Here is a 15,194-nt window from a genome sequence, read left to right on the forward strand (position 1 = left end):
AAATCAGTAAACGTAATCCACCACATAAACAGAACCAAAGACAAAAACCACATGATTATCTCAATAGATGCAGAAAAGGCCTTTGATAAAATTCAACAACTCTTCATGCTAAAAACTCTGAATAAACTAGATATTGATGGAACGTATCTCAAAATAATAAGAGCTATTTATGACACACCCACAGCCAATATCATACAGAATGGGCAAAAGCTGGAAGCATTCCCTTTGAAAACTGGCACAAGACAAGGATGCCCTCTCTCACCACTCCTATTCAACATAGTATTGGAAGTTCTGGTCAGGGCAGGCAGGCAAGAGAAAGAAATAAAGGGTATTCAAATAGGAAGAGAGGAAGTCAAATTGTCTCTGTTTGCAGATGACATGATTGTATATCTAGAAAACCCCATTGTCTCAGTCCCAAATCTCCTTAAGCTGATAAGCAACTTCAGCAAAGTCTCAGGATACAAAATCAATGTGCAAAAATCAGAAGCATTCCTATACACCAATAACAGACAGAGAGCCAAATCGAGGGAACTCCCATTCACAATTGCTACAAAGAGAATAAAATACCTAGGAATCCAACTTACAAGGGATGTGAAGGACCTCTTCAAGGAGAACTACAAACCACTGCTCAAGGAAATAAGAGAGGACACAAATGGAAAAACATTCCATGCTCATGGATAGGAAGAATCAATATCGTGAAAATCGCCATAGTGTCCAAAGTAATTTATAGATTTCGTGCTATCCCCATCAAGCTACCATTGGCTTTCTTCACAGAATTGGAAAAAACTACTTTAAAGTTCATATGGAACCAAAAAATGAACCTTTTAGATAATAAAAATTATCTAATAATAGTTTGAAATTTCCTCTTAAATTTTTTGGTTCTGTTACTTTTTCGGGGATAAAGTTTCTATTATTTTTTCAATTTATACTAAATTATCCAAGTTTTCTGCATTTTCTTGAATCATTTTGATAGTTTATGTTTTTCTAGAAAATTGTTTCTTTTATTGAGATTTAAGTTTCATTGACATAAATATGCATATTATGTTTACTTATTGTTTTCATATTCTCCTGTGTACCTGCAGTTATATCCTCCTATAAATTCAATATGCACTTATTATCTGCTCTTATCACAGTTTCTATATATATAATAGGAATTATGTCACTCATTTCTAAAAAATTTTTTGAGGACCTACTTAGTGTCAGACATTGTTCTAGGTATTAAAAATACAACAGTGAACAAAACATAAAAATGTTTTGCCTTCATGGAACTTAACATTCTTGTGGCACAAACATTAAACAAGATTTTTATAAATCTGATGTTTTAGAGCAAAGTGCTGAGTACAAAAAAAAAGGAAGGGTGGTAGGAAGTGTTTAGAAGACAATAGTTTTTTTTATCAGATTGACATGAGAATTAAATGAGAAAAAATATATAAAGTGCTTAGCAGTGTCTAGCACTTAGGCCTGAATTTTAGCTCTTTGTAATACTAATAATTTTATCTAGATCAAATTTGTTAGTTGTTAGGACAGTTAATAAATAATAAATAAAGCTCCCAATGGGCTTTTCAAGAACCAGCACATATGTAATTGTTATTTGGTTTGCTTTTTCATTAATTTCTGCTTTTACTTTTCTGAATTCCTTCTTTGTGCTTTATTTTGGTTGGCTTGTTTATTTCATTTAATTTTTTTGAGACAGGGCCTCCCTCTGTTGCTTAGGCTGGGGTGCAGTAGTGCAGTCACGGCTTTCTGCAGCCTCAGCCTCCTAGGCTCAAGCGTTCCTCCCACCTCAGCCTCCCCAGGAGCCAGGAGCACAGGCATGTGCCACCATTCCCGGATAACTTTTTTCTTTTTAATTTTCAGTAGAGATGAGGTCTCATGCCCCAGCTGATCTCAAACTCCTGGGTTCAAGCGATCCTTCTGTGTCGGCCTCCCAAAGTGCTGGGATTATAGGCATGAGCCACTGTGGCTAGTGGTTTGTTTTTTATTATGACTTCCTAAGTTGAATACGTATTTATTATCAGGCTTATTTTCTATGAAATGCATTGGAGGCTGTATATTTTCCTCTGAGTACCTTGACTTTTTTTTTTTTTTTTTTTTGCCATACGGTGTTCTAATTGTGATTAATCTCTTGATATACTATAATTTTAATTTTAGTCTTCTTTAATTGAAAAATTATTTATAAGTGTTTTTAGAATTTTTCCAGGTGATTGAAATGTGTTTGAAACGCATGCAATGCATGTTAGTTGTCCTAGCCTTTTGGTTTATCTGTCTGGTTTTCTTTATTGTGGTAGGTGATTGCGTCTTAAAGGTTTTCAACTTTTAGGAATTTTCTTTGTGACTGAACACATGATCAGCTTTTGCAGATGATGCATTGGATATTTTAAAAATATGTATGTATACCTGGTTTGTTGAGCATAAAAATTTCTGTGTGTGCTTATTAAATGAAATGTGATATTTTTGTGATTCAAATCTTCCATATTGTTAGTGTATTTTTGCTTGCCACTTCTGTTGATCTCTAAGAGAGTCATTCACCAAGATAGGTCTTTGACACATTGTTTTTGTACTTTTAGTAGATTTTTAAAAATCAGCTTTTTAGGAATATAGTTTACTTGTAGTAGGATGCACAAATTTTAAGTTTTGACAAATGCATACACTTGTATAATCACTACCCCATTATGTTCAAGTCATAGAACATTTCTGTCACCCCAGAAAGTTCATTTGTGTCCCTTTCAGTCAATCCCCCACCCATAACCACTGATGATTTCTATCACCACAGCTCAGTTTTGCGTATCTAGAAGTTTATATAAATTGAATCATACAGTACATACTCTTTTGTGTCTGTCTTCTTCTTTTGTCTTACATCATGATTTTGAGACTTATCCATGTTGTTGTATCAGTAGTTTATTCATTTTTATTGCTGAAGAGTATACCTAATTCACTGCTTTTTTGTTCGCTAGATGCATAAGGTTTTGAAATTGTTTTATCTTATTTGGGAAAATGCTACTTTAGATTCTGTTCATATACCCCTGTTGGCAAAAGACATCTGGTCTGTAGTTACATGGGGAAAATATATTCAAGCACCCTGAGTTTTATGCCTCCTTATTAGTTGTCTACACTGATAACAAGTGAGAGAACAAGAGAGAAGACAGATGGTTTGTGGAGCTTTGCTGACTTCCTAAATGGCTTCTTGGCAGTTACTCTGGCCTCTGCATCCCTATGAGGGCTGGGATGACAGTGCAAATCGAAATGCCCCTGATAATTAAGATGACTCTGAAAGAGCAAGGACCAGGAATTCCTGTCCCCTGCTGTGTGCTGCACCAGTGTGGAAATCGTTCACTGAATCCAGTCACAGAATTTGCCCTTGTCATAGACATGTGGCCATAGAGCAACTGGAACTTTAAAAATTCCATATTTAAAGATTTTAAGTAGAGTTAACGAATACAAATAATGGCTTAAAGGAAAATATTAGTTAATTTTCAATCATTTGGAGACAGATTGCTCAGTGTTAGTAATCTGTACATTCTTTCTTCTGTTTAATCGTTTGACCCCTTTTTGTTGCCTTTCATTTCTTTAACACTAGGCAGAGGAAAAAGGAGGAAATGAAATTCCATTTGCTTTTAGTAGTTATAAAAGTGTGTGTGTGTGTGTGTGTGTGTGTAGGTGTGTAGGTGTAGGTATGTGTAGGTGGGAGAGATTGAAACTTTTCTAAAGTAAAAATGCACCTTTTGCATAGGAGGCACTCTGCAGCTGTGTAACATTAGGCAAGTCACTTAATATATCTGAAACTTAGTTTCCTCATTAGCAAAGGGAGTCAAATGCTTACATACCTATCTCACAGAATTCTTAACATTCTTTATACAAGTAACAATTTATGCAAAAGTACTTTATAAATTTTAAAGTTCTATTGAAATATATACATATATTTTATTTTTCTGCCTATAACTATTTTCTTTTTATTTTTTCTTAAATATATCTGATTCATAGCTGTCGAGGTACAATAGACCTGTTCCTGCAATGTCATTTGTGACTTTTTTAAAAGGCAGCCAGCTGAGTGTGGTGTCTCACACCACTAATTCCAGCTATTCAGGAGGCTGAGGTGGGAGGATCACTTGAGGCCAGGAGTTTGAGGCCAGCCTGAGCAACACAGCAAGACCCCATCTCTAAAATAATTTTTAAAAAACAATTAGCCAGGCATGATGGTATGCACCTGTAGTCCTAGCCACTCAGGAGGCTGCAGCAGGATGATACCTTGAACCTAGTAGTTTGAGGCTGCAGTGAACTATGATCATGCCACTGCACTCCAGCCTGGACAATAGAGTGAGACCCTGTCTCAAAAAAATACACACACATACACACACACACACATATTTAGTATAGTCTATGTCCTGTGACTAGTTGGCTTTTTGATCCAGTTTTATAGGAGCACTGTCTTTGTCTTGGCTTTCTTATTTAAAAATGCAGAAAATAGTTCATATTCTGTTATAGGAGTGATGCTATTATTATTTTACTAAAGTGATTTATAACCACGTACCTTAGTTTTTCTGTGAATCCAGATTTCCACATATTGGGCTTGCATTATGTTACATCTACTTAAGGCATATATTTAATTCTATTTTGTGGAAAGGGCTGGGATATTGTTGTCTTCTACTATAACTACAGAATCTTTGCAAAATCATTTCAAAACAATTTAGAGAAATAAAGGGTAGTGCATTTAGTTATACAGTTTATACCATTTTTCCATTAGAAGCTAAATGATAGGAGTGAGGATACAGTGACATCAATTGTTAAGGCCTGTGCATTATTCATTTAACATCTGCTGTTGGTTCTCTTTTCCCTATGGGGGAATAAATTACAGCACATCAGCACATTTTTCATGCTTTGTGTTTAAGCATTTAAAAGACATTTATTGTATTATTAATATTATTTTATATCTGCTTGTTTGGCAGCCCCTGAAGTTATCAATGCCCACGACTATAGCCAGCAGTGTGACATTTGGAGCATCGGCGTCATAATGTACATGTTGTAAGTAGCCTGCTAAATGTACACTTTAAGATGAGTGGATAGTTTCTAACAGTAGAATGATATAGACTTTAAATTAAAACTAATATATTTTTAAAAAGTGATTTAAAAACCAATTGGGAGATCATTCTAAAAGCTGTCTTATTAGTTGTCAGGTATACATCCCTGAGGTATTTTTTAATACTGTAAATTTATAACTTTCAGCTTTGGTTTTCATTGATCTATAAATGCAACAATATGATCTGAGCAAAATGAAAAATCTTAACACCTTCTGTATCCTTTGCTACAAACCAAAAGCTTCTTTGTGTTTTCTCATGAGGTTCACTTATAGCTTATCAGGTGTAGGGAGGTACTGTGGCCTGGCACTTGTTCTACCCATACAGGCAGAGCATAGGTGGGAGTGGGCACTAACTAGGCAGAGGGCCATTCAGGATCTAGGGAGCATTCTACAGTTCTCAGTTCCCTTAATGCTGCTGGAGCTTTCAGTCATTCTTGTTCTTCCTTCTCTCTCATTCTCAAGATTCAGTCAAACTCCATGTCCTGCTCATTTTTCCTTTGAAATATCCTTACCTATTCTTTGATTTTTCTTCACCTGTATCTTTTCTCCTCATGATTCCTTTTCTAGACTATTGCAGGGTCTTTCTGACTGTTCTCCCTACTTCTGGTCACCCTCCCCAGTTTGTCCTTCACGTTGCTGCCAGGGGTGTCTTTTCAAATCACAAATCTGATCATACTGCTTTCCTGATTAAAAGCCTCTGATATATATATAAAAGCCTCTGAGATATATCTCTATATATCTATATCTATATATCTATATATCTATATCTATATCTATATATCTATATATATCTATATCTATATATATCTACATATATATGTATATATGTATTTGTATACAGAGAAGTATCAGAGCATCTTGGCATGGCATGGCATGGCATAGCAGAGCAGGTCTTTCATGACCTGATTCCAGCATGCCTTTCCAGTTTGGGGCTGGATATATATTCCTGTGCACCTACACTGTGCTGTGATGATTCCAGGTCACATTTCAATACTCAGACACACCCTGTGTCATATGCCTCTGGGGTGTGTATGAGTATGTGTGTATTCTTTTTCTCTATAAGATTCTCTCCTGGGTGGACCCAGCTCAAACATTAAGGCCTTCTATTTCTCTACTCCTACTTTGCCCCACCGTAGCAGAGTTCCTACATTTATTAAGTATATACTCTCTCATGCTCCACAAAAGATTTTAAGGTATCATGCAAAACAGTAATGTTGAAAGAAAAAATAATAAAATAGGAACATTTAACCAGGAAGGTTTGCACATGTGTAAATCCGGTAGAATTCATTGTTCCCTTTTATGTATTCTTATAAAGCTTTTAAAAACTATATTATAATATTATATATATTGTATCTGTTTTCCTTGTTCTAAATTCCATGGAGGACAGAGACCTTAGATTATTCATCTTTGCATTCCTGGTATCTGGTATAATAGACATACATTCAGTGCTCAATATGTTTGTTAAATTGAATTAAAGTGAATTTTCTAAGAGGTGTTCTAAAAAGTTAGTGACCATTGTTCTGCCTCTTGCTGAACATTTTTATGTTGATGCAACATTAGTTTTATGGTCATATTGAAGATTTCACTATGCACTGCCTCTTCCAGATCATTTCTAAATATTGACATCACAGTAGTTACCTTTTCACAGTTCTGTGAAATGGAATACACAGGCAGTAGAAATTGGATGATGTGATTGTAGCTGTAACTCAGCTGGTCAACACACATCGTTGCTTAGATTACATAAAGTATAAAAGTATTCAAAAAGTTTTTGATCATCGTTTTGTGCTGATTAAAATCATAGTGCAAAAATTCTGAGCCTTAGTCTTTAATTAAAATATAACTTTTAAATTAGTCTTTTATACTCTCAAGACTTTCTAGAAAGCATTAGTCAAACATCCTATATATAATCTAATATTATGCAATTCATGTAGTGTTTGCTGCCTTCTTAGTTTGAACTTGGTGTTAAGGAAAGTGAATGTATTATATCTTAAACATCTTTCTCTTTCTTAGAAATATAATTTTAATTTTTCTGCTTCAGAGTGTGACTGTATATCATCATAATGACGTTGTCTTCTCTTTACAGTAGACTCTTACTTAGCTAATCAGTGCCTATTCATTTATCTGTCTGAGCCCAGTGGTGTTATAATTTCCTTAATCAAGAGCACAAACATATTACATATTACCTTCTCCAGGGGGTTTATTTTCTTGTTTATCAGTTACCTCTGATTCATTTCTATTTAATCAGATGGTGATAACATACTTTCTCAAGGTGAAATTAGCATAAGTAAATATTCTTTGTAGTTATTGTCCTCTGCTGTTTTGATTTCTATGAATGCCACAAAATAGTAGGAAGACTTTAAGAGACATTTTTCATGTCTTGGATTCCCTTTTCTGATGTGCAGGAAATTGCTGTCATAAAATTTTGTATGCTGCTGATTGACCAACCATTAGATACATTTTTATGTAAGTAAAATTGCAAAGAACAGAAAAAAAGTGAATTTTTTAAGATGTAGCCCTTAAGCTATAGTTGTATGCTAGTCAGGCAATGCAGAGGCAGCTAAGAAATTGGTGGATGTGCATATCACTGGTTGATAACAGGCTCAATGAACTAGGCCTTTGCTGGCCTGCACTGTTTTAATAGATAGTAATTGTCCAGAAGGCCATTTTTCTGGCTGTTTTGTTTTCGATAGCTTTTTAAATTGCGTTTTAAAACTGAACAATAGCAAGACGAATAGGATGAGACAGAGGAAATCAGAATGAGCTAGAGAGATAAAAAGTATTAAAATAAGAGTTTGCAGAACAATATGATACTGATAAATACTTAGTAAGAACCTATTGGTAAATGAAAAAGCTCTATTGTCTGTTCTAGTTTGATAAACCACTAGGACGAAAGCAACTTTTCCCCCCACAAAAGTCATCATAATCGTCATCATTACTATGAAAACAAGTTTTGACTAATTCAGAAAATGTTCATGAGTTAGATTTTTAAATAATTAAAGAAAAATATACAGAAAATTAGTAAAAATGTAACTGTTAAAAGACATAGAGATTATTATACTTATGTACAGTGTAGACCAGCAGTTTGGGAAGTATAATGAAATTATGCCATTTTATTCTTTCATCAATGAAGTATAAAAATATATTCCTGAGAGTTGAAGAATAGACACAGAGTTGCCCCTGTGATGAATCTAATTTCATCTGTCTGGTTGTCATTGGACAAATCTGGTTGTTATCTATAGGACTGCCCTCAGATGTTGGAGTTGACAGTAATGAGGATGGCTGACATTTGTTGATATTGTGTTATGAAGAATTGAACTCAGCTTTTAAGCTTGTTCTTGTAGTTTTGACCTAGATCACTTATTGAAGTAATAGCTTTATAGGCTTGCCATGTTCTGTTAAGAGTCTAAAGGTACATTGTTTCTGTATTAAAGAATGTGAAAACAAGCCCATGTTTACTTTATACACACTGCTCATGGTTTTACTGATGTTGGTCATTATGTATACTTAGCTTTCACCCTTTCAGGCCGAAGGGTCAAATTATTGTCTGATTTTTCCACATTCAGACCCTTTTCATTACATATACAATTTTTGAAGAGTTGTGTCCATTTTAATGGCTTTTTGGCATTGACTTAGATCCCATAGAAATTCCGAGGGTTAGGGCTGGGCGCGTTGACGCGTGCCTGTAATCCCAGCACTTTGGGAGGCCAAGGCAGGTGGATGAATTGAGGTCAGAAGTTTGAGGCCAGCCTGGCCAACATGGTGAAACCCTATCTCTACTAAAAATACAAAAATTAGCCGGGCGAGATGGCGCGTGACTGTAATCCCTGCTACTCGGGAGGCTGAGGCAGGAAAATGGCTTGAATCCAGGAGGTGGAAGTTGCAGTGAGCCGAGATTGCACCACTGCATTCCAGCCTGGGAGACGGAGTGAGACTCCATCTCAAAAAATAAAAAGAAGAAATTCCCAGGGTTAGTCTTGGTTTATTTTTGTTATTACTAACATTTGTATAGTATTTTACTACGGATGAAAGCCTTAGGTGGTCATCAGACTTTGGTAACTAGTTAGACCCTGATAATTCATTGTATTTTTCAGTTGAGTCAATTTGCATTATGTTCCTTAAGGTATTACCTTCCTGTTGCTCACTCCAAAGTGTATCTCCTTTATTAACTACCACTATTATTGTACACTTGCACTCACCTTCCCGTATTTTAACCACATTTAAGCTTAGTGTTTCCCCACCTGCAAGAGCTTTGGGTCATTTGCTGATCTGGAGGTTTCAGTGTATACTTGCATACTTCCTCTACCAGATCCTTCCTCTCAATGTTGAAATAAGAGCCTAGCACTGATCTTGGAAAACCCTGTTGTTTCCATTTTTACTTCCAGGGAGGTACCCATCTCTTCCCATCCTTTCCTTAAATATGAAGCAACACTACTTCCAAGTCCTATGGAAACTTAATTTTAATAGCCTTATTTTTATTATTTAAAAAAATTTAAACAAAGTGACTGCCTTTGTTGCAGATTATGTGGAGAACCACCCTTTTTGGCAAGCTCAGAAGAGAAGCTTTTTGAGTTAATAAGAAAAGGAGAACTACATTTTGAAAATCCAGTCTGGAATTCCATAAGTGACTGTGGTAAGTATAGATGCGTTATTATTTACTAAAGCTAATATAAGTAACATAAGAAAGTTGGCTAGTGGTTAAAATGTTTTAAATCTCTGTTTAGTCATTAAATTTACTTGTGGAAATGACCACTATTTACTTGTGGAAATAGTGATATCTTCACTGTGATTGTTAATCATCAAAACTTTCAAAAGTGGAAAATACATAGTAAAAGTTAAAGAGGAAATTTGCTGATCATCTAGCTAATGTTTACTATAGACCATTAAACTAGGTAATCCAGGCAATAAAACTTCACTTTAGGCTTTAAACTATATTTATTAGGCATTTATACTGATGATTTTTATTGTATACTTGGCATCTTTCTTTCCTGTTATACTGACCTAATCCTAAAAAATTGTAAAATGTATGCTATTAATTGTAGTTAAAATAAACAAGATTTTTTCAGGATTTTTTTCTTATTTTTAGCTAAAAGCGTTTTGAAACAACTCATGAAAGTAGACCCTGCTCACAGAATCACAGCTAAGGAACTGCTAGATAACCAGTGGTTAACAGTAAGTTACAATATTACTTTTTTCTTTCTGACATGCTACCATTGCTCATTTCTTTTTATTTTGTCTTGGAGTTTTCTGTATAGTCTTAAAACAGTCAATTAGTTTGATTTTCTGTCAAATTAAAAAACGTTGAGTCTTAACAAATTTCTGAAAATGGGCATTTTCAAACTATTAGAACTGTTGTCACAGTTGTTTATATATATTTATAGAGGTTTAAATGATCTTTGCTCAGTGTCATGAAAGTATCATGTCCAATAGAACAGAGCTGAAAAATGTCCAATATTATAGCTGTGGAAAATTGAAACAGTCTGTATAGTGCAGTGATGTAAAACACTGGAACCACTCTCCTCTCTTTCAGCTCTTGGGGTGTAGAAAATCTTTGGGGACTCAGAAAAGCCATGATCTCCAAACAGTGGCAGTCTTCTGGTTCGGAATTTTATTTATTTACATATTGTTTTCTGCCATTAGACTAATGCTTCAAGCACAGACCTTGTGTCTTACTGATCTTCGTATCCCTGCACCCGAACATTACCTGGTCACAACAGGAACTTTGGAAAAAGCTGCTGCTTATCCCTCAATATTTATTCTTCTCCTTCTATAATAATAAGGATCCTGACTTTTAGTTGGAAACATTGCTGTCCAGTTAAAAGGCTCTTCCCCAGTGTTCTTTGCTAGTTATCGTGATGGTCAGTGAGATGCAAGTCGAAGTGGGTGCAATTTCTGGGAAGTGTCCTTAAATGGAGCTGATATGGCGTTTCTCATGTCCTTCCTCTTTCCTGGTAGACGCAGATGTGAGTTTGAGTAGCCGTATTAGATTATAAAGTGGAATCTGGAAATGGCAGAGCAACAAGATGCAAGAAACCATAATAGTAGCTCACAGAGCTGCCATGTCAATCCTTCACTGCCTACCTCCAGAATTTTTTATATGAACGGGAAACAGACTTCTGTCATCTTTAAGATATAGTGTGCAGCTGGACCTAATTTCAATTAATACAATACCCAAACAATTGCTGAATGAGTGAATGATTCAGTAAGTGGATAGGTCTTTAGGTATCTCAGAAATTTTTCTGAGAACTGAGATTAGAAATTATTAGAGATATATGGGAATATTACTAGAGAGTATTCATCTATTAAAAATTGTAGATCTATTATTTGCTAGACACTTTGTTAGGTATTGGGGATATATGATATAATTACATTTAAAATGTAAATTAGCATATGATAATCTTTTTTTTTTTTTTTTGAGACGGAGTCTCGCTCTGTTGCCAGGCTGGAGTGCAGTGGCACAATCTCAGCTCACTGCAACCTCTGCCTCCTGGGTTCAAGCGATTCTCCTGCCTCAGACTCCTGAGTAGCTGGGACTAAAGGCATGCACCACCACGCCCAGCAAATTTTTGTATTTTTAGTAGACACAGGATTTCACCATGTTGGCCAGGATGGTCTCGATATCTTGGCCTCGTGATCTGCCCAGCTCGGCCTCCCAAAGTGCTGGGATTACAGGTGTGAACCACAATACCCGGCCGATGATATTCTTAAAAGATCACTCTGATTATTGAGGTAGGGAGTGGCTTGGAAATAGGGAATTAGATAGATGTTGAAGTAGTACTGTTGAGAGATAATAGTGACTTGGATAGGGTGGTAGCAATAGAGATGAAGAGAAAAACGTGAGATATATTTTAGAGCTATAATTGATAGGATTTGATGATGGATTAGATGAAGAATGAGGATAAGAGAGGAAATAAGGATGACATCTAGATTTTATTCTAACAACTGGTTGGATGTTGGTGCCATTTACTGAGATACGGAAGACTGTAGGAGAAATAGATTTATTTCTGGGACACGGATGGTGAATCAAGAGTTCTATATTAGATAGGATCAGTTTGCAATGCTTATGTGGCATCCAAGTGGCGATATCAAACAGATAATTGAATATATAAGTTTGAAACTGGAAAGATTTAAGATGAAGATATAAATTTGAGAATCATGAGTATACAAACACCACATAAAGCCACTGGGCTGAAGAGATAAATAAGGAAGAAAATACAGATAGAAGAGGCCCCAGCAATATGTCTTTAGGCACTAAAACATTAAGAACCTCAGATAAATTTAGATACATAAATATATAGTGACATCACTCTCCTTTTAAATTATCTAATTTTCCTTTGGAAATTTCTAATCATTTCTTTGAATAACATTTTTTTTCTTTAAGGGCTAAAAATAGTCTTCCCCTAAGAATGAATTATATTTGCCCTCTTCCATGAATGTGTTGCTCTCTCAAAGGATTCTGTGCAATAATTATTTCTGGCCTAAAGTAATTGTGCAAATGAGTTAGCAGCTAGATCACTGCAGAACTATATTGAGTAGGTTTGTAGTACAGCAAAATAAACTGTAAAACAGATGGTGTGCCTTAGAAATTTATCTCTTTTCAGCATCACACAACATTCGGGTTGGGCCATTTAATTATTTGTTTTCTAATTAGCACAACTTTATTTCTGGCTTTGGTCATTTTTCTAGTAGTCTCCATTTTTGAGCCTCTGTAACATTTGTCTCTATGAAGTCTTTGCCAAATGGATAGAGAAGTGACAGATATTGTGTACTATATCGGATTGTCCTAAGGAATTCAGTGGATGAAATTTAGAATACTGGCATTTTACAAACTTCTGAAAGGCAAAACTCTTCTTAACCACTTGAAGTCTTACTTTCTATGATTCATATTCCCCTGTTTGAAGTAATCTAAAGAAAATATGTAGTTCTCTCAGTGCCTTGCTGCTTTATAACCAGAGCTTACCTTTTGTAATACCTAACACAGAGTAACATTTTTCTATAAAAAGTTTCTATGGTTTAGCCTATGTACTGTGCATTTTGAAATGTGGTAAATATCTGAAAAGTAGTCTAAGAAAAATAACTATTTCTCTTGTACATTTAAGGGAATGGAATTTCAAATAAACACATACATATTGTCATCCTGATTTAAAAAATAAGAGGTTAGATGTAAGGAAAAATACCCAATAAATGACTTTTTTGCAAAGGAAGAGTTTGACTCTAATGGCCGGTAGTATGCCGGTTCTTTTCTTTCATTCATTTCTTCCTTGTTTCCTTTTACTGCCAACTGTGGTTCAGGAGTTAATTGCTTCTTATTAGGTAATTGCCTTGATATTCCTTCAAGTCTCCTGGTGACAAATAACACAAAGAATTTACATTTTTAACAAGTTTCACAGGCATTTCTTCTGCCCACTTATATTTAAAAGCCACTGCTATAAATTAAGGAAGTCAGTTTTTCTTTTATGTCTTGCCGTAATGTAGTTTGAGCTTTAATGGTATTCAAACATTAATTCCTTCAACACATTGTGTGTGCACGCACGTGTGCCCCTACCAGGTGCTAGGTGCTAGGTATAAAATATAGTTAAAGCCACATAAGACATGGTCTCTGACATAAGGAACTTACAATTTAGTAAGGAAAACAACCTATGTATAAGATTCAATGCGAGGAAGAAAATGATAAATGACTTAAGAAATTACAAAATGACCAGAGGTATGGAGGCAAGCAAGTATGAGGTCAGAAACTTTAATTTGACTGGCAGATAAGAAGCTTGAAGGAAAGAAATGAGAAATGAGACCAGAAAAGGAAAGAAAATTGTGAGACTAAGAAAAAAAAGAAAATCGTGAGTGGATTTGAACCAGGGTTACAATTTTAACTTCATTCCATAGGTAGTAAAGAATAGTTGTATGCTCTTAAAGAAATTATTAATATTGTTAAAGTACATCAGTCTTGCCACGTGGCTTATTTTAAATAGGACATCAATCACTCAAATGTCTATACTGATTGTAGCAAGTATCATTTTATTGAATCCATCAGGTACTAGAGGGGTACAAAGATGAATAAAACAGTTCCTCTCCTTGAGTAATTAATTTACCACAAGTAAGTCTGTACTTTGCTTTATAGTCACAACCTTGCAAAAGCACTTTGTAATCAAGGTGTAGGGACTAATTTCAGAACAGTCTTTCCTAGTGTATGAACAGGGCCTTTGTTCATTAATTTACGTATTGTTATTCAGGTTTTGATCACTGGCTTTTGACCTTTAGCTTTAACATATATACTCTTTATAAGAGGATGGAAATTTTCTGATACCTAACTGTTGGCTGTTATTTTTTCCTTCTGTATATTTTCATCCTAAATATGTTAACTCTTACCTTTATTTTACTATATGTAGTTATTCATACATTCTGAATTATCTTATGTATATGAATATATTTTTGAGTCTCTAATGAAGCTTTCTGTAAAAATTATGTTAAGGAGGCCGGGCATGGTGGGTCACGCTTGTAATCCCAGCACTTTGGCAGGCCGAGGCAGGCGGATCACAAGGTCAGGAGTTTGCGATCAGCCTGGCCAATATGGTGAAACCCCATCTCTACTAAAAATACAAAAATTAGCCAGGCATGGTGGCGGGTGCCGGTAGTCCCAGCTACTTGGGAGGCTGAGGCAGGAGAATCGCTTGAACCCAGGAGGCGGAGGTTGCAGTGAGCCAAGATCGCACCACTGCACTCCAGCCTGGGCAACAGAGCAAGACTCCATCTCAAAAAAAAAAAAAAAAAATTATGTTAAGGAAAAGCTCATCAGCCAGGACACTTGGGGATTTACTCAGTATTCAATTATTGGCATATACTCAATAATTCAACAAATATTTATTGGATAACTACTATGTGCTTTGGAGGACACAAGGATCAGTCTGGCATGGTCCCTGCCCACAGGTTGCCCACAGCCTAGTGGAGGGTTTAAAACAAAAACACGGGTAGAGAATGATAGATCAACAAGGATGTAAATGTACTACAACAACTACTACTAAATTTCCAAGAAGAGAGCTATTATTGTTTTAAGCAAGCTTGTCCAACTTACAGCCCAGCACAAACTCGTAAACTTTCTTAAAACTTTATGAGATTTATTATTTTTTTT

At 35.4% G+C, this 15,194-nt stretch overlaps 1 protein-coding gene across 15 annotated transcripts in view; it reads left to right on the forward strand.

Annotated features, from left to right (window-relative positions):
* Positions 1 to 15,194, forward strand: part of STK33 (serine/threonine kinase 33) — a 239,263-nt gene that overhangs the window by 184,886 nt on the left and 39,183 nt on the right. For all 15 annotated transcript variants that reach the window (XM_058446623.1, XM_058446629.1, XM_058446626.1 and 12 more), the window contains 3 exons: positions 4,944 to 5,019; positions 9,592 to 9,704; positions 10,158 to 10,243. In XM_058446623.1, coding sequence (XP_058302606.1) covers positions 4,944 to 5,019; positions 9,592 to 9,704; positions 10,158 to 10,243 — 275 coding nt within the window. The remainder of the gene's footprint in view (positions 1 to 4,943; positions 5,020 to 9,591; positions 9,705 to 10,157; positions 10,244 to 15,194) is intronic.

This window comes from Hylobates moloch, unplaced genomic scaffold (genome assembly GCF_009828535.3).
Source record: "Hylobates moloch isolate HMO894 unplaced genomic scaffold, HMol_V3 SCAFFOLD_11, whole genome shotgun sequence".
Classification (NCBI taxonomy): Eukaryota; Metazoa; Chordata; class Mammalia; order Primates; family Hylobatidae; genus Hylobates; species Hylobates moloch.